Source organism: Colius striatus, chromosome 1 (genome assembly GCF_028858725.1).
Source record: "Colius striatus isolate bColStr4 chromosome 1, bColStr4.1.hap1, whole genome shotgun sequence".
Classification (NCBI taxonomy): Eukaryota; Metazoa; Chordata; class Aves; order Coliiformes; family Coliidae; genus Colius; species Colius striatus.
The window spans coordinates 142,719,015-142,739,622 of record NC_084759.1 but is presented as its reverse complement, the minus strand read 5'-3'; the positions used below and the strand labels follow the sequence as shown (position 1 = coordinate 142,739,622).

At 40.0% G+C, this 20,608-nt stretch overlaps 1 protein-coding gene across 2 annotated transcripts in view; it reads right to left on the bottom strand.

Annotated features, from left to right (window-relative positions):
* The window catches only part of KDM5A (lysine demethylase 5A), a 50,282-nt gene extending 32,437 nt beyond the window's left edge, over positions 1 to 17,845 (bottom strand). The window contains exons 1-8 of one of the 2 annotated variants that reach the window (XM_062010168.1): positions 17,358 to 17,845; positions 15,398 to 15,475; positions 14,219 to 14,341; positions 11,856 to 12,026; positions 11,243 to 11,377; positions 5,647 to 5,752; positions 5,032 to 5,120; positions 1,873 to 2,031 (exon numbers count right to left, since the gene is read on the bottom strand). In XM_062010168.1, coding sequence (XP_061866152.1) covers positions 1,873 to 2,031; positions 5,032 to 5,120; positions 5,647 to 5,752; positions 11,243 to 11,377; positions 11,856 to 12,026; positions 14,219 to 14,341; positions 15,398 to 15,475; positions 17,358 to 17,522 — 1,026 coding nt within the window. In that variant the 5' untranslated portion in view covers positions 17,523 to 17,845. Of the gene's footprint in view, positions 1 to 1,872; positions 2,032 to 5,031; positions 5,121 to 5,646; positions 5,753 to 11,242; positions 11,378 to 11,855; positions 12,027 to 14,218; positions 14,342 to 15,397; positions 15,476 to 16,942; positions 17,334 to 17,357 lie in introns of those variants that run through there. The other variant, XM_062010177.1, reaches the window with a different exon arrangement.
* Positions 17,846 to 20,608: the final 2,763 nt, after the last annotated feature.

Here is a 20,608-nt window from a genome sequence, read left to right as displayed (position 1 = left end):
ACTGTTCTATCCCCATTCATCCCAAGAGTGTAAAAAAACTCTAGACTTCACATTTCAGCTGCTCTCCCCACCCATTTCTACAGTGTACTTTTAAACTCCTTTGTATCTGACACAAGGTTTATACACAGGACTTACTTGAACATAAACACTGCATAGAACTACCTGACAGTCAAGTTGATCAGTCATAAAGAAACAAGACTATAAGGGAACTCAAGATATCAGTAGTTTCTTTTTCTTCAAGAAGAACTACCCTTACACTAAGCTTAACATTTATCAAAGTAGTTCTTAAATGGTGCCTGCAACAGAGAATCTACAGCATCTGTAAACACTGTGAAACAACGCTGGCCTGAATACAAAGAGCCCTTACCCTGTTCTTCCTAGGTTCTGTTCAGCACAGTGCTGTAACATTACATTTAGCATCTGTGCACAATTAACAAGTAAAAACTGAGGCAAAAAGCACTAGTGAGCATTTCAAACACCTTTCTGTTGTTATTTGCTTACTCTCCATCACATAATAAAGCTTTGTTTTTTCCCTCCTTCCTCCTACTTTCAATGTATTTCCAGATTTTTTTCCAAGTACTTTCTACATCATTTGTTAGTACTAACTTATGTCACCTTAACTTTCCTGATTTTGCCCCACATGTATAGTCTTTTCCTTCAGAATAACGTATCCCTCTTTTTACTAGCAGTAGCAGTACTGAAATTTCTGGTGGTTTTCCACATTCTTTAACCACTGCCATCACTGTATTTCTCCAAATTAACCCCATATTGGCATGCTGTAGTTTGCTAACACCCCTTTACTGCTCTCTCTTAAGCAAATAATAAACAAGCAGCTTATTCCACCCTGTGAGTGGCAGCCCAGAGGGTTAGTTGCATCTTTTTCCTTGCCTGTAACAACAAGTTTCCACCTCTCTCATAAGAGCATTTGCCTCTCTTCTTCTGACAATCCAATCTCTCTCGTTGAAGGGTTAAGAGAGCAGTGAACTGACCCACCTCTTCACGTGGCTGCACAACTATTAATAAACCACCATAAAGAAAAGAGAAGCCAGAAAGGGTGTGGGGGATGGGGGGGAAAATGGGCACATATATTTGTGTGTGCAACTGCCTCTTTTGGAAAAAATAGTCTAAAAAGTTAAAGCCAGGCACAAAATTACAGATATAGACACAGTGAGCTTTTTTCCTCTAAATCCTACAACTAATTTCCTGAGATTGCAAAACTTGTTTTCTTAAGACAAATAACAAAACAGTAAAATGATATTCAGTGCCTTTAGGCTACTGATCAGTCATTCCTTGGAGCTTGGGAGCTCTTCTATTTTGAACAACGAAATTTAACTAGCTTCCACTTTTGAAGCCTCAACACTTCCTTTTTTAGTCTAAATGAAATCTAAAATAGCTACTAATTTTTAAATTAGTTCTTTTTCTGTCACATGTTGTTATGAACAATGGCATAAAGACTTCCCAATAATCAAAGAAAGCTCCCCATTATGGCCAAATCACAATTACTTCATAGCTGGCAAAACGTCCCATCTTACACTCAGAAACACTTACCACAATCCTACTTCTCACCCTAATTTCCCAAGACCAGCTTTTCAAACTTAATTTCCACTCTTAGCACACACAAGCCAAAGATTTTAGAGTCACATAGCCATACAATAAACAAAGGTTATGCCCAAGCTCTAGAAAGAACATTTTTCTCTCCTTACGGCTCATCAACCACAAACAGCTGGAGATTCACTGCTCATCTTGACAATATTCCAAACAAAACTATGGCTTCTACCCAGATGCAACAGCATTGAACTGAACTGCTCTTTTTCTGATCTTTCCAGGAACACAAGTAACACACACAAAGCTTGAGCAGTTCTAGAACTGTACCTCGGCAACGCACTTCGGACACCTCCAGTCACCCTTGGGTACATCAGGTAAAGGAGGAATGAGGCAAAAAGTGTGATAGCTGTCATCACATCCATCACACAATAGTAGTTTGTCCTCGTTATTTCCCCTGCCACAGAATAAGCAAACATACAGATCAACCTGTGGAGAAAAAAGGAAAAATTTAAAACAAAATTACAAAAAGTCTTCTCATCCAGCACCTGCTTTCCTCAAACTAAAGAGCAGAGCATGTACAAACATCAAAACTACATGAACATCAACACAGTCTCTTCTGGCTTTCGAGAATCACAGAATCAAGGACGGTAAGGGTTCAAAGGGACCTCTAAAGAATGAACAATTACGTGTCAATTCCGCAAATCTGTAATATGTGGGGGTCAGGGAGACTTTGGGGGCTGCAAAATAACTATCCAGTTCAGTTGGACAATTGTTTTCTAGGTAACTTGTTCTAACACAAAAGAGCAGGTTATAGTTTTTAGAATTCCCTGCTCTCCCTATCTTTCAGCCTCTATAATGGAAAAACAACCCAAACTGAAACCCTACCAAGGGCACTTGGGTGAGGAAAATTTCCAAAAACTGTTTCAGAAACATACATGCCATCACTTGCAGCAGTACAGTGATTCTCTTTGCAATGGAAAGAAGATATAACAAACCCCATAACCTTAAATCTACAAATCCACATGGAAGGGAAGGAAACTGCATGTAAAGTTACAAACTGATTTATAATTTTCTACAAATACAGGCTAAAAATTCCAAACTATAAGAGGAAAGCATTAATTCCAATAAGATAACAAACAGTTTTTGCGGTTGTCTGTCCAAGATTATCTCCCAGTGACTGTTGTTCTTGTTGAGATATTTTCTCAGGGACTAAAGAGAAAACCCTATCAACAGATTTCAAATTTTCTCTGCTGTTGCTTCCTGTATGGCCAACAGACTTTTAATATATATGTTTAATTATATTTTAATGCAATAATTACAAACATTTTATATAGGACTCAAGATCAATACCATAACCTAAATGAAGAAACTCTATATGACTTTATTACAGCTAAAAAATTATGTTACATATCAATTTTTTCTAACAATGTCTTCACGACTAAAACTTGCACCAAATTCTGCTTGGTTACATCAGCCAAGTTAAGTATGCAACTTCCTGGATATGTAATAATAGCCTAAAGAAGATTGCTCAACTTTCTTAAGAAATAATTTTTTTAAATAACCTATCATTGAATAATACCTTCTTCTGTCCAAAATTCATATTAGCATAGGCAATATTTATGTTAGCCCAAGTGATTATTTGTCAAATACAAATCTTGCCCTGAAATGTGTATGCACAAGAAGCAGATCTGTGATTATGCAGTAACCACAAAAAGTAACCTAATAAAACAGAGTAGGACCATGGAGACATGTAGCTATACGTATCAAGGCAGGGGGAACGATAAAAACAAAAAGATGTATTTTATTTCACAGTTACCATTTCATAAAAAGATAAACGAATGAGGGAGAAGTATGAACAAAGCTACATCATAGTGTTTTCCAGACGAAAGTTATGTAAGGCTACAGACTTCAAAGACTGCTTCCCTTAAAGATCTCTCATCCAAGTATAAAAAAAGAATGGAACCAAATGACACTGTGTCACAGAATTCCATAAGATTACAGATACAACAATCAGTCCCAAAACAGCGGTTTTGTCGCTACCGTATTTTCATTTTGTCTTATGAACGGAAAGAGTAAACAAACAAAGATTTCTATAAAGAAACAGACTACATCAAGTATTTTAAAATTGAAGCGTTTTTAAACAAAATGGTCACAACACTTTCACAGCCTCAGAATGCTAAGTACTCAGAAGTAGAAGAACAATTAAAAAACTCTCAAGTCACACAAATTCTAACATAGTTGCAATAGCACAATTATCTGTTCTCTAAATATCCAACTTCTCCCACATTTTTCCCCCTGACAACCAGAGACTTTGGGTTGTCTTGGCCTTCTATGATTGAAATTCAAAAATAAGTCCTTGTAAGCAATCTCAGGCTAAGAAAAAAAGAATTGATGCATTATTAGCAAAGACGTTCAAAGCATGCATCTTCATTCATGTTTGTATACACATAGAATCATAAAATGGTAGGGGCTGGAAAGGAACTTTAGAGATCATCTAGTCCAACCCCCCTGCAGAAGCAGGTTCACCTAGATCAGGTCACATAGGAACATGTCCAGGCGGGTCTTAAAGACCTCCAAGGAAGGAGACTCCACAACCCCTCTGGGCAGCCTGTGCCAGGGCTCCCTCATCTGAACAGTGAAATAGTTTTTTCTTATGTTTAAGTGGAACTTTTTGTGTTAGAGCTTCATCCCATTACCCCTTGTCCTGTTGCTAGCTACTATAGAAAAGAGGGATGCCCCAACCTCCTGACACCCACCCTTTAGATATTTGTAAATGTTAATAAGATCTCCCCTCAATCTCCTTTTCTCCAGACTAAACAGCCCCAGTTCCCACAGTCTTTCCTCATATGAAAGATGTTCCATTCCTCTGATTATCTTGGTGGCTCTACGCTGGACTCTCTCCAGCACTTCCCTGTCCCTCTTGAGCTGAGGAGTCCAGAATACTAAATTATGACACTTTCTAAGTACAAAGTCACATGCTTAGGAAAGACAATAGGAACAACTTTACTCTGCTCTTCCATGGTCAAACATTCGAGAGTTGGCATTTGTGAGTTGACACTACCTTAAACTCAAAACAGAAAAGATATGAAAGCTGGAATTGATAAGAACCAAACTGAGGCATATCAAAATATCTTTTAAGAATGAGAATTAGTATTATAATTGTTTTAAAAAGGGGAGCTCATACAGAAAATTAGTTACTGAAGGCACGAAAGAGTGTGTGGCAAAGTGAGTCCTCAAACCCATGATCAGCAAGTACCTTCATGTTGCAACAGTTCTCCTGCCCAAAAAGAGCAAAACAGAAACCTAGAGCATACACTATTTTCAAATACTGTTTGTTATTCCAGTAACAGGATCATCTGCTGCAGTGTCCATCTATTCATCTATTTGGGGTGATGGGGGGAGTGTTTTAATTAAAAAAAACCCATAATTTTAGTACATCAATGAATCTGTTATTATCAGAAATGAGAGCAAAGGAACTAAACTTACAAAATTCACAGAAAGAGTTCCTTTCCGTTGCCTCATCTGCATTCCAAATGGTTCTGATCTGGTTCCCTTGCGTCTTCGTGTCACCTCATCTTAAAGTAAAATACAGTTAAATGTCATTAATATCACAATAAGATAGACCTAACTTTTGAAAACACCACAGATACCCAGCCTGGTACCCTGTCTTTCATCAGAAAGTACAAGACAGTCCAAAGAAAGCAAAAATGTCTTGCTATACCTGACCAATCCAAAATGAACAGGTATTAGGAAAATATATTTGCTTATCCTCACAGGTGATTACAAATTACACTGATAATTTGTGCACTTAACTGGTATGACCAGCTTCAGTGTTGTCAAATCCTGTTTCCTCTGCCAGTCACTGGGTGCAACAGCTGCTTAATTGTTATTGTTACTATACAATACATAAAGAGCTGAAACTATGCCAAGTTACATGAAGCACACTGTAAATCTTTCTCGTGAATGAAACTCAGGAACACTCAGCTTTCTTTTTTCCAGTTATAAATGCTTTGCTTACTACTTAATCTTGTCTCCAGAGACACTCAGAAAGATTTAACAGCCTTGTTACTTTACAAAGTGATGAGCTCAAGATTTAATTACCCTCTTTATCCTTCGCTCCCAATGCCAGTCCCATCATCTTTGGTCCAGCTCCAAAGATCTGCAGCTTCTTTAGTTCAGTATTTCTACTCATTTCTCCTGTCTCTGCCTAAAAATAAAAATAAGATCACATCAGCACAAACTATCAATATGTCCCCTCCAGGTCTTTTCATAATTTGTTTATATTCCATTCTCCCACAACATCTGCTCACCATAAGAAAGGAAAAAGAGGTATGAAAGGACCAAAATTTCCATTTCTGAAGTCAATGAACAAATGCAAATGGAATGAAAGACATCACTTTTACCCCAACTTTCCAAATTGTTTCTATTTAGTATATTACAGTACAGAAAGTCACCTATATAGCAAATAAGAGAACTATGTTTGACATTTAGCAAAAAAAAGAAAAATGTCACAGCAGTATTTTCCAAAATCACCATGATTCAGTCAAGTGCTTGGATTTTACCGCATACACTGTTTCAACAGGATTTTTTCTCTCCTTCCTCTAGTAAACATGTACACATGACACTAATGTGTTCCAATCTACTTCCTTAAGCTTGACTGCTCCTGAGTTTGTGGTGAAATGTTATGAGTGCAACTTTGAGATCGCAACAACTAATGCTGCCCTTGCAACCTCAAAATTAGAGATTAAAAGATACACTGGGTGACAACTCCATTCCCCTGTCAGTATTGTTTCCTCAAGCATTCCATTCAACTGAACAACGTTCTATTTCCCACTGCTGACAATCTCATTTTCCCACACCATTGCCACTAACCCAGAAACAAAAAAGAACCTTCATATTCTGGGTTTGTTAATAACACAATTCATTTGGTATTTTGCTTTATGGTGCCTTCTTATACCTTGAAAAATCTTTCAAACATGGTACAGAAAGCTACTAAATTCATTATTTGCCATCTTTCCCCTAAATTACTTTTTTTCTATTGTATCTAGCAACAGGACAACAGGCAACAGAAAGAAGTTGGAACACAAGAAGTTCCATTTAAACACTAGGAAAACCTACTTCACTGTGAGGGTGAGAGAGCCCTGACACAGACTGCCCAGGGAGGGTGTGGAGTCTCCTTCTCTGGAGGTTTTCAAGAACCATCTGGATACCTTCCTGTATCACCTGATCTAAGTGGACCTGCTTCAGCAGGAGGGTTAGATTAGATTGATCTCAAGTTCTTTTCCAACCCCTACTATTCTATGATTCTGTGATCTTTAAAGATTTCAGCAAATCTATCCATTTTGAAGGCAGCTATCTAATCCTAAAGAAGTCATTCTTCAAGTAACTTCCTGATGATACTTCATCTGTTATTTTCCACTGAGCTATGATCTGATATATCATGCATGAAACAAGCCTCCCGTGGGGTGACATGCTTTCACAGTTTTTAATCAAAAACAAAGCAGTTCTTCCAAACAGAAGTGTTTAATATAAGTTCAAATGCATTTGCAATAAAGCTAAAAGAAATAAGATGATTCCCATTTATTCAACATAAATCAGTTGTTTTTCTTGCTTCCAGAACACATTAAAAGAGATGTCATTTCCTAGGCATTTCTACTCTAAGGTACTTTCAGTAATACAGTCCCTGTTCCTACTGAACTGTGTATACAATATGCTAACTGGCATAATTCGAAACTGATTACTGCTGATATTCTAATTTTGAACATTTATTAAGTTTATATTGCTATTATTTTCACTTCAGATATGCTACTAACTTTGTAAACTCAATCTGAAATTGCACTGGCAATTTTTTCTTATAAATTCCTCACTTTTTGGCTAACAAGCCATAGGGAAACACTGACTTTTTTTTCTGCACAAGAAAGCCTACCACCCAGAGGACTCATAGTCCCTCAGTTCCCATTTGAAGTTCATTAACAGCTCATCCATTCTCTCAAGTAATAGAAGCTGACGGAATCAACCCACATGACATTTTTCAGCACAGAAATTATTTTCCATAATTTCAGCAATATTTATGAACAAGCTCCACAACTTCTCTCTTTGGCTATTATGACCTAAGACTTTCTCAATGACACCTGAAAAATAATTTTTCTATTGTATTTACTGAAATGAAATCATTAATGTGTAGCAGCTTCTGTTGAGTTTTACAGCTTTTTAAAAAAAATATATTACCTAAATATATTTTTGTAACTCCACTGTCTAGATTTACTTTGATTCGACTAAATCCAAATGAAAGCAATTCATTCATGCTCAGGTAGAAAAAGCTATAGGGATCTCATAAAATAGGTTGCATATCAAAATTGAACTAGAAAAAATCAGATTCTTATACAACTTTATGAACATTGCCAGGATATTGATAGCTTAAGGTGCAAATACCAAAAACATTCAGAAGCTTCAATGAGTAGTCTTTCTGCAGTGTCCTTAAAAGTTGTATAAAAAACACTCAAACTTGCAAGCACATGGAAGAAGAGATCTTGTGTTCTTTGCTACTGTCTCATTGTTAGCAACATAAAACTCCATCACGCTTCTGCATGTTATTTTTTCCAAGTAAGCAAAATGAACTTGATTAAAATGATTTTACTCTCAGCTCATCTTTTTCCTGAAGGATGCAGACATATTTTTGGTTTTTCTGTCTTCTCAGATGAAAGTACAAATCAAAGGCTTTTCTTGTATATGGGTGAATCCTAATAGCACGCTCCAGTCACAATGGATTCACACACTATCTTTTTCTATTGTCCTACCCCCATTGACTTTGAAACATTTGCACGCCCACCCCTCTACCTCCAACACACAAGATCAGAATAGTTAAAACCAAGAATCAAAATATTTACATATTTTGGGCATTTGTCAGCATCTCCCAGTTCTCTCGGTTCACACAAATATTCCCACGGAAGGAAATCTTTCAAATTAAAACATGGAAGCTTATTTTATTGTGTTATTCTGCACTCAACAAAATCTGTAACAGAAACCTGAAAGCAGACATACCACTCAGAATTAGTTCTGATTTTTCATAAAATTCCCTGGACGTTAATATTCTTCATAAAGACAGCAATTCATGATGCTGTTGTTCCAGTACACTTCTCTACTAAAAATCATCATGATTTAACTTCATCAGAAAAATGCCTTGCCAGTTAAAATACACCCTAACAGATGATCTGTAAAGATACACTACTCTTTTCTAAGCAAGTAGCATTCTTCTAAATTTAACTTTAAGGATATGCTACATCCCTAATCCAAATGCATTCTACATTTTGTTGTCCATTTCTCTGAAAGTCTTCAGTTATTCAGTTGCCCTTCTCCAGTTTTTGTGACAGCTGTCTTCAGAGAAAAAGCAAAGAGAATAATGCACTGAGTTTATTTTTGAGTTGAATCTCTCAACACCAAATTATCCTCTTCTTATTCAAAAACAATGTATTCCCAATCCGTATTTCTCAAAGAAGAATTATCCTTAACTTTTTTTTAATTTTTCATTTTCTTTAAAAGTGTAAAAATTCTTTTTATAAAGTCTGCTACACATTTCTACTGCAGAGGATCTTTGCTTATTTCAACAATTTCTGATTATTATCTTCCTGACTTCTTATCTACCACTTATTCTTATGTAAACTCTCTGCAAGAAAATGCAGAGCACTTTTGTAAAGCACATTTGCACATGAAAAAAATCTACTCAGATGGCAGAGGTCAGTGTAGTTATCTGTACCTAGGCATTGGCCTACTCAGCACACTACACACAAACCATTCAGATGTTTCAGCTACAGCAGAATGACATTCACTTGCAGGTTTTCACAATTCTTGCACATATCTGCTCTCTGAAGACTATCTAGACAATCTCTGATACAATTCCAGTTATGTACTTCAAACAATAAACAGGTGCACTGAAATCTGGAACAATTTCTCAGCATTCCCTAGATATTTGCACTTCTATCATTTGAAGCTACTAAGGACAAATCTGTTTCTAAATACAGTTCCAGAATTGACTTCATTAATACACAGATTCCAACACAGCTAAAAATTGCTTCTTCTGGCTAGGGAAGTAGATTGAGTTTTACGGTATTAAAGAACTCTTTTGGGTCATTTTAGTAACTGTAATGTTTAAAAGATACCATGGCTACAGGTCTAATAAAAGGCACTTAAATATATATATATATCTCCTTTTTGCAGATGATTCAAATAAAATCAGCTCTCTCATTTCCAAATTACAGCCCTTTTAAATGAAATGAAGCAGCTATACTTCGCAAGAATCTCCACAGAATCATTTTTGCAACAACAAGAAATGAGAAGTAACATTATTCTACTGAATTCAAGAAGAGAAAATATCCCACGGGTACTTAAACAAAATGACACTTTAACATCCTGTATGAGAAAAAGGTCATACTGGCATTTTCCCCCAAGATTTGTTCAAATCCAAAGCAGAATTCCACATAACAAATGACTGCTGCATTTCCTGCAGCATTGTCAGTTTTTCTGGATGGCTCACTAACAATACATTAATCGAGAGAGCCGGTAAGATCACAGTCTGGGACTATCTGGTAATGCCTTTTTATATGGCTACAATAAATAACATCAAGTCAGCTTCAGTCAGTTGAGAAAACAGACTAAGAAATGAGAATTCAGTCTCAATGAATCATGACATCAGAGAAGGAGCTGAATGTTTATAAAGGACATCCAAATGTCTCACATGACAAGAAAGATGTATTTGCAGTTTAAAAGCATTTGAAAAATCTTTGTGATGCTTAAAACTAAGTCTAGAATGGCATGAGGCAAGCACTAAGTTTTTGTTGCATAAAAACTCAACTTTCACTCGTGTTCTGCCGATGGGCCAGCAGAGAGCCACTAGATGTCATGTGAAGAGCCTTAGTATGCTGCCTGCGATAGATAACCTTTGTTAAAAGGTGAAGACCCACTTTCAATAGTGTAACAGAAGCAATGGAGCCACCAAGAGAAGCCTCCAAGGTTACTTCTAACAATACAGCATTTAAAATGGCAATAATTCCGTTTGAACCGAGTTTCACTAGGGGGTACTCCCAGGATTTAATATCACCTAGAGAATACCAGAAGTTTCTTTTTAACACCACTAATCCAGAAGAATGAAACTGGTTTTCATTAGAAAAATCTGTGGAAATCCTATACACTCTGGCAGTCATTGAGCATCTCCCCATACACTCATTTCATTTCTGCCGAAAAGCAGCCTGTTAAGCTTGAGATAATTAGTCGCAAGATGCAATTTCCACAATTAACAAAGACTTATCTATGCATATTGGCATTTGTTTAAAGGGCATATTCAAAAAAGTTTTCAAAAACTTTTCCAACCTTGCATAATCAGAAGTTTCAACACGATTTCACAAATGGCTCTTTCTTTATCTGTTTAGTTTTCACTACAGATATAATCACTACAAAGGTACCTAGGTCATTTGTCAATAAACAAAAAGCAGCTATAAACAAGCTAGGCCTCAGAGAGGCCTATAAACAAGCTAGGCCTCAGAGAGACATACTTCTCTGGATTTTATTTAAACAAAGACTGCTTCCTGGTGGTTTGCTTCAACAGGCTCCCACAGCCAGATAAAGGCTGTTGCACTGCCAACGCTGTGGTGCTGGTAGAAGAATTAAGTGTTCTCTGTCCATAACATCCAGTTAACAGGGGTACCTGGGATTTGACACGCCTGGTTCTCTTCAGCGCAACATTCATCCTTGAAGCCTGCTTTGGGGAAGCCTGGGCATCTGAGCTGAGGTCCTCAGCCTCCACTTTTTCCTTGAGGTCCAAGTTTGGCTTCTGTATGCCCTAGAGGATCAGAGCACAGAACACCAGGTTGATTAATCAGGTAGTGCTAATCATTGCATGGTCTGTGAGTCATTCTGCTTGCTAAGAAACAGGATGAATGAAATCACACAGCATTACACTCGCCATTTGGACATGGGGCCAATTAATCCACATGCCCTTCCTATGTAAAAACTGAATCTCAACTGCCAGCTTATCAAAAGAGAGAGAAAGGCATCTTTCCAATTAATCATATTATCTTTCACCCTGTTTTCCTTCCCAATAGGGTTGGCCTCAGTCCTATAAAGAAACAACTATCAGAAAATAACTACATAAGATCACATTACAGCTTCTAGCGGTATCCTGTCACAAGGGTGGTTCTAGGTTTGTTTACACAGCTAAAGCTTCTAAAAGCGTAGACCCTACGTCTTAGTTTCAGATGCAATAACAAGTAGCATTCCACGTGCAGTTTGGGTCCCCTCACAGAAGAGAAGTGTCTCACCATAAGGCTGACCCCAGACTGGAAGAGCTCATATGGGTATAAGATCCGCTCGTAATGAGACTTGAGTAATGACCCTGTGCCTTTTCCTGGCAGGTAGCCAAGTCGACTTGCCACTTTAGACCATTTCTTCTCTTTAGTGACTACTTCAAAGCCTCCTTTGTTGGCAACAATCTGAAACGCATAAATAAAAAAGTTAAGGGCTTTGAGCTGCTCTCATGACCTTGCATAAACCAAGAATCAATTAAAGCAACCAAATTCTTTAAAGTTCCATTAAAAAGCAATAGATTCCTGCATTTAGCATTTGTTTCCTGAAGGACTAGTACTTTAATAACTAAGCACTTATCCTCATTACTCAATACATTTAACATGACAATTTTCCTAGTAAAAGTAAAACACGTACTGTCCTAGACAGGAGGAGTCCAACAGTTAAGATTTACGATGTGTTGGAAAGTATATAAAACCCATCATCAGAACAAACTGAAAAGTTAACTCTCAGCAGACTTGTACTCTGATGCAAAACACACATGTGGCCAGAACTGAAGCCTATTTTAATAGACACCAGGCAGAAGGGAGTGTTGTAAGCTCACAATTTCACTTACAGAAACTCTCACAAAACCCTGAATGGAAGAGACTACTGTAAAAAGAGGAGAAATTGAATTTACCTTCCAATCATCTCAGTCCAGTTTTTACACCTCACTTCAATTGGTTTAAGTCCAGTAATTCATATAGAGAACTATCACTGCTAATGTGTAACTAAGACATACATAGAATGAAAAACGACAGACCATTTGTTGCAAGCAATGACCGTAACAGCAGGAGTTGCTTCCTCAGAAACACTGGCCACATTTCCCCTACCTCCATTCCCTAGACAGTTTTGCTGCCAAATAGCTTAAAACCCAAATCAATTGTAATTTCATTTATCTTATTTTAAGACCAACAGCATTTCTACAACAGTGTACTTGTGTGTCACATTTCTTTACACGTGAGAACTACATTTCACGCTTAATCTCTCACCAACTGTTAGAAACCTCAGTGCAAAAATATTTGGTTACTGGAGCAAAACTTATAGTCTACTTTTGAGGTTGGGGTAAATTCAGAAGTCTAATTGTGGTAGAAACAAATAAATTATTTAATTCTGGTTCTTCCTGTTATCAGAGATAGCCACACTTAGATAAAATATTATTGAGCATTAATTTTCCTCATTTGCAGTCAAGTACTAGAAATGCCATTTTAAATTAAAATATTCCTAAACTTCAACTTATCTTCAAAATGTCCATGAAAAAATGATTTCTAATATTATCTATACAGGAATAATGGCTAGAAGCCACTAAGTAACCTTAGACCTACATATCTGCAGTCAACTAAAACGTTCCAGCTCCTAACAGTGACCCAGATATTTCCCCGCACCACTGTGACATTTTGCACATCCCAGCAAACCACCATAGACTTAAAAAGAAAAAAAACCCACAAACACTAAAAGACATTTTATCATTTTTATCTGCAATTCCAGGTCATCTAAATAGACTCTGGCTTCTCTCATTACAAATAAAATTGTTTCCTGTCCTTGTAGTTTTATGTACCTAAGAGAAAGAAATCTTGATGGTGAATAGAAACTGGCGCCCTAAGCTAGAAGCACTAGAACAACCTCATCTTAGTCCCTTCCTTGCAAGAAGAAATCTGCCTATTTATATTAACAATCCATCCTTAGCAGGTAAGTTTATACCAGTATGTATATTTTACCAATGCAAAAGTAAATTCCAACAGAGATTTATTTGTGTGCAAACTGGGAGAAAAAACTACACCAAACACAACTACAGTAGCATAAACTTCTAGCCAGTCTTAAGCCTAGCCTGTTTTGGAACCAAATTTTAAAAATTACTCCTGTTGACACTATAAACTCTCAAAGACGCATGTTTATGTTACATAGAGAACATCTATCGAGAGAAAGGTGAGAGCAATTACAATTCAGTTCAAAACTGCTAGGTCACAAGCTGAACTGTACAAAAGCCTACTGCTGCCTTCTCAAAAACAACCTTAAAGTCCTGCAGCTCAACCATACCTAAAAAAGGAGAACTAAAAAGCAAGTAGCCAGCTTACATCTGGATGTTCAAGCTGTATACAAGGTAACGAATCCATGCTGTATAGAACCCAAGCAAAGGCAAATTATTTCACTGTGCTTGACACATGTGCCACTGTCATTCAATTTAAAAATTCTCCTTTAGTATATTTTTTTCACTCTTTCACTTTATCACCACATTAATGAGGTTAATGCTTTGAAACAAGTCCTCCCCGTTGCTTGGCTTTTTGAGCTTGAACGAAAAATGAGGTCCCCACCAGACCAAGGCCTACAACTGCTTACTCACCTTGCTCAGACCATAGAGATCCAGTATTTTTCTCTCCACCACAGGGATTTTTAAATTAGATCCTTGGAGTTCCCAAAATTTTGCTAATTGATCCAAGAAGTCCAGCTTCACTCTTGTCATTGCCTGCAATCAAAGGAAGATAAATGCCTATGTCCCAAACCGGTGTGACAATACCTAACAGTCCTGAGAAAAAACATTATAAGTTTTTACAGTGTTTACATTTTCAAAGTGCAACTCGGTGAAATGAAGTATTTCTTCATCATGTAAAAAAAACCCTAGAAGTGGAGATATTGATAAAAAGAAAAATTTTGCAACCATGAAGTTGCGCATACTTTTCTCTCTGCATTCGAGAGTCTATAAACTGAACACTTAATAATTCCTTGGTTTGAAACCAAAACACATATTTATGAAAAATCAGCATTCCAAGGACAAACGGAAGTGCAATTATTAAAATGGTCATTGGATGGTGGAAGGAAAAGTTACCAACAGTTTTTATATATGCCTTAACCATGCAGAAGACTCTCCTCCTTTGAGTATTTTTGGAGTACTCAAATCTCTTTCCATAAGGAGACCCACTGACAAGCCAAATGATAAGGGACATTTTGGTATACGAAAAGAGCAAGACCTTGAGAAATGTAAAGAAAAGGAAAAATTGTGACAGAATGGGACTCACGCTGTTTTCAAGAAAGCTCCCATACATCTTTGAATCATAAAATTAACCGACTATAAGCCTGTAAATAATAAGCCTACTAAAGAATGGTTCATTTTAAGGTTGAAAAAGGCATTACCAAGACAGTATAAGGTAACCAGGGGCTTCAGAACAGCAGTAAATATTTAAAGAAAAAACAAATTCATTGCCTGTGGAGCTCTGAAGACTAGACACTGGCTGCTCTTACTATACAACATGGTATTTGGCATTCATTTTAGACATTTCCAGTTGAACATGAAAAACTCTTGTGGTTATTCTGGGTAATAAAATAAAAACCAGGCTCTTTTAAAAGCTGTGGAGAGTTATTTTATATGAACTCTGCCACTGCCAAGAATAAACATTGATGTGGTCTATGGGTTTCTAGAGTCTCTCCCCACCATCCAGAAACTTACCAAGATGCAAATCTCAAGCATGGAGACCTACTGTTTTCAGTGCAAACACAAAACTATATCAACAGTGGAAAAGCTCACCTCCAATTCATTCAGGCGCTGAATTCGTGGAGTGAAACGAAAACTTTGAACTTCACATGCAAATGGAGGCTGCCAATCCTAAGCAGAGACAGAAAGACATTTTATTGCTTCAAGAAATTTCTGAAAACATGCACCAAAGACTCTAACCATGTCTGAGTAAAAAAGCTCCCACCAGTAAATGACTTTCTCCATACAACTGGTGATATAATTTTCCAATCTTATGACATTTTTTTGCTTTTAAAATATCATCCCTTTGATTATATTTTAGTTTGAAGAAAGAGATCATCACAGAATTTAAAAAGGTAGAAGAAAATAAGGTTCAAAGCATTTCAGTATGCATGATCTCATCCTGAGTTGCAAGAGACACCCTGTAGCTTGTTGGGTATTTATTTTTAAAAGTTCCACATAACCCGCACATTGCAAAATTCTCACCAGCAACTGTGAAAACACTAAATAAAGCACATTATTCCACATTTAACTTCTTTCTTGTTTGTCTACAGTAATTTCAACAAAGATAAGACCATCAGTCAGGAGTCCAATTCTTAAACAGCAATGCAATCTTAAATAATGGCTTCATCAACACAGTCAGCACTTAGTTCAACCACACATGCCTCCAAGCCCCACCTCTCAGAACTGTATTATGACATCAAAAACAAGTATAATTCAGCTTTTTGGTACTTTTAAGAAAACTTAAGCTACAGCAGATTGCTCACCTGGCAGTAAATACAATAGAGTAAGGACGCTCCATTCCAGGTGGACATGACACACTAAATATTATTTGCCTTGACTACTGTAGCATGTAAAGGCCCCAAGAACAATCATAGAATGTCTACACCTTCTACTAATGGAAGAAAAACAGTAAATCTGTAGGGCCCGTATGAAGTGTCTGACTGAGTCCATACTGGCGGCTGCACATCAACATGACACGTGCACCCTGTAAGAGGCTGCAACGCAAACAGCTAAGCAATCATGGAGAAACACAAATGCATCCAATGGCCAGGAAAGTTCTAGTTATTCTCAATGAAGAGGACACGGATCAGTTTCTTGTGCTCTCCCAACCTAAGCCATTCCGCTTATTTTAGAAAGGGCAGCCCCTTCGAGGTGAAGTTTAAATCAACTAAATAGATTCCAGCAACCCAGACTGGTCAGAGGGAGAGGAAGGATCATGAAATGTAACCAGCAGCTCCCATACCCAAGTTGTTCTCAGTTACATGCTTTCTCTTTTTTCCATTCTCTCTCAGTATTTTTAACTCTTTTATTTTACACCATTGTTTCAAGTTTATTTGTACTTTAATTACAAAGTGATTTAACCGTATTTTGCCAAACTGCTTGATGTTCTTCTCTAAACCACTTCCCCAGTCACAGGGTAAGTCAACATCAACTAATGATCAAGTCATCGGTGAGATTAAACTTCTGCCTTCTGAATTAATACCTATAAACATAATTCCCCTGAACAAACAGGTTGTGTGTGCTTTTATTAACAGTTTAAAGAACCCTTCCCCCTTCCTTTCCCCACTCACAGAGCAAGCTCTTGATCTCACTTACAATGCCTTCACAGTTTTTACAGGCAGGCCGTTGGGTTTAGGGGTTTTTTGTGTGTTTCTTTTTAAAGTAAAACGAGCGTGAAGTCCGGGACGCCGCCATGCACTAGCAGCTTTTCGCCTGCTCCAAAGCAACCTCTACAAAACCCAGTTCTGAGGTCAAGGACTATATAGGTTCTTTGATACCCCTGGCACGGACACCAGGCCTGTGGAATCCCAAATACAAAATCCCAGGCGAGCAGCGGGAGTGAGGAAGAGGCTCCCCGGGTCGCCACGTCCACTGCTCTGCCACCGAGACCTCAGGCCCGCCGAGTCCTCGTCGCGCACCCCGGAGCGTCCAACGCCCACGGCGAGCCCCTTCCGGCCCCCCCGGGCCCAGCCCGGCCCCCCGCCCTGCCCCCACGCCAGCCGGGCGGTACCTTGGGGGGCCGGATCTTGCAGATGCCGGTTTTCTCGGCCAGGCCGCGGATGCGGCCGATGAAGCCGAGTGGGTCGCTGAACTCCTCCCAGCTGGGCTCAAACACGGGGCACTCGGGCGGGGGCACGAACTCAGCCGCATAGCGCGACCCACCGCCCCCCGACATAGCCGCTGGGGGACGGAGCCGACGACGTGGGGAGCGCACCGCGGGCCGCGGCGGGGCAGGGCGGAGAGATGCGGCCGGGGACGCCGGTGGGGGCCCTCAGGGGCGGCCGGCGGGGATGGGCCGGCAGTCGGGGCGCATCCTCCGGCGGCGGCTGCCGGGCGGGCCGGGGGGCGGGAGAAGGGGCCGGGGGCGCGGGGCGGCGGTGCGGGGGCGGCTGCTGCCGAGTGTTGTTGTGCTGTCTCCCGGGGCTGCCTCCCCCCTCGCAGCGCCCCACTCGCTCGCCTTCCAGCTCGCCGGAAGTTACGCGGCTCTCTTTGAGCCCTCCTCCGGAAACAGAAAAGTCCGTCGCCATCCGATCAAAAAAGTAGTCCCTCCGCCATCGTTTCGGCGAGGCGGCTGCTGGCGCTGAGGAGCCGGACGCCTCTCGGCCCCGCCGCTCCCGGAGGCACCGCTCCGGCACATCCGTGAGCGGACACGCGCCGCCTGCCGCCCCCCCGAGACACGCTGCGGCCAGGCTGGGGGAGGAGGGGGGCCGGGGGGATGGAAGGCGGGGCCGCCTCGACTTCCGCGGCGGAGGAATGTGCGGTGAAACCCGAGCCATTCACTTCCAGTGCTGAGGGGGCCGTTTCGCCCATTGTCTGGGCCGGACGTCAGAAGGCAGGCCGGGAGCTCCGCCCCCTTCCCGCAGGGCACGCCTCTCCCACAGGCCCCGCCCTCCCCTGCTGTTCCTGGCCGCAGGGTCCAGCGCTGCCAGGGCCTCGTATCGTGGCTCCCGGCGGATTGTACCAGCGTCGTGGCTTTAACCTTGTAACTCTGGCAGTGGCTGCTGGGTGTCTCACCGAAGGCCTGCGCCTCTCACCCTTCGATCAAGGCAGCCATTCATGCCACCCTTCTGAGTTTCATTTCAATGAACTAGTGCCAGCCAGTCAGCATACATGTCTGTTGGCTGCTCCACCATCTCTGGCCTTGCATGTCCCTCTCGCAAAATTTACTGATTTTCTCATCCAAGTCTTAGGAGGAGCAGCTGAGGGAAGTGGGGTTGTTTAGTCTGGAGGAGGCTTAGGGAGAACGTTATTCTTGAAAGGATGTTGTAGTGAGGCAGAGGTCAGTCTCTTCTCCCAAGTAACAAGTTACCAGACAAGAGGAAATCACCTCAAGTTGCGCCAGGGGAGGTTTAGATTGGAGAGTCTGAAAAATTTCTTGACTGAAAGGGCTGTGAAGCAGTTCAACAGGCTGCCCAGGGAAGTGCGTGAGTCACTATCACTGGAGATATTTAAAAGACATGTAGATGTGGCGTTTAGGGACACGGTTTAGCGGTGGACATGGCAGTGCTGGGTTAATGGTTGGACTTGATATTCTTAAAGGTCTTTTCCAACCCAAATCATTGTATGATTCTCTATTCAATAGATCTCACCAGTACGGTCAGTACAATAACAAAGTTCTGTGAAATACTCCATAACCCCCAACCTCTGTATTATGTATAGATACTCTGCTGATTTTCCGTTATAACCTTCTAAAAAGGATTGTGTGTTACTGGGTTTTTTTAACCAGAACCTTGCCTTCACTGCTCACCATACTCCGCATCTCACTTTACTCTTACTTTTTATTCCAGCCTGGGTCCTGGTATACTATTTCAATCTCATAAAAACTTAGTTCCCTCCTCTCGTTACCATGAGACTTACAAGATCCACTTCAGACAAACACATTTCTCTGCATCGCTTCTCTGCCAGATTGAAGAGGCGTTACCCACATTGTACATATGGGAAACAAATGGCTCCAGTGCAAATGGTTAATTTTGACAAAAGTTATAGGTGAAAGCAAACTGATAAAACAGGGAGTGAATTTACCAGTTTTTTTTGTGCTGTTGAACTGTCTTCTTGTATTTTGCAGAGGGTTTGTAACATGGATGCCTGATGCTTTTATGACTGCAAAAGCATGTGGAGTGCAGATGTTTCCTTACCAGTATCTAGGAATTGTAATTTTACATACTCCTGACAATTTTTAAACAAATATTATTTGGTGTCTCTCTCTTCTGATAAGCTGTACTAAGGTACACAAAGTTCCAAAGCAAACTGTGATTTAGCCAGGACTACTAGAGAAGCAAAACTCCCTGCTAGAAAATACCTAACCCATGCAAAAGCTTTGTTTTCCAAACCAGTCTTTTATCTATTCCCTTCTGGACTGTTCAACATTGTTTCAGTTTTGTGTCAGTATGTTTGGGCTAGTGGGGGCTCTGCACTCTGCTTCTGGGAAGGGTGCCTGTTTTCCTAACAGAGTAAAAAGCTAAAAATCCTCAATAACCTTAAAAACAGGACATGTCTTGATTTCATCAGTTCTGCAAGATACCCTTTTTGAAACAGGGTATGAAACACATGAACATGCTTTTTCTACATCACCTCCTCTGGTATGAGGGCTGTTGGCCTATGAAACACTGGGCCATGCTGGGATTTGGACAACCCGTATCAGTCTTTATTCTTCTTGGTCATCTGGAACTATTTATCACTTCCCCAGGAGAAGGCTTCAGCCTTCTCACTGCCTTGTGAGAAGCAGAGCGAGCAGCTAGCCTCACTAAGGTTAAGAGCAGCCTTTCTTCTTTCCGGCTTGCCCAGAAAGTGATCTGCCTCTCTCTTTTCTCTGTTAGTTGAGAAAAATGGTCTAAGAACCTCATAGCTTTATACGTAAGCCTAGATTACAGTTTAATAAAAGTCCCTTTTTTTAAGTAAACGGTCAAAGAAAAAACCCAACATATTAGTGTGCAGGTTTTATCCTGTGCACTTGGTAAGTAAACTAGGAAATCGTATATTCTGTTAAGTTCCAAAGCACTGCAGGGTATGGGAAGATACATGGGAGAAATGAAGCTGCTAAAAAGCATCTGTGTGACCTAAAAAGCACACACAGAATCTCAGCCAGAATTCGAAGCCGCAGTTGCTTCACAACCCCTGCGTGCTTTTCAGTTTATTTTCGAAGACAAATGGATACTCAAGTAGGGGGTTTTTGCTGCTGTTCATACGACGAGGCCCCGCTGTATTTATTTCGCCCTAAGCCGTAAAAGCTGTTCCTCGGCAGAGGCCCCGCATTTCCGCCCT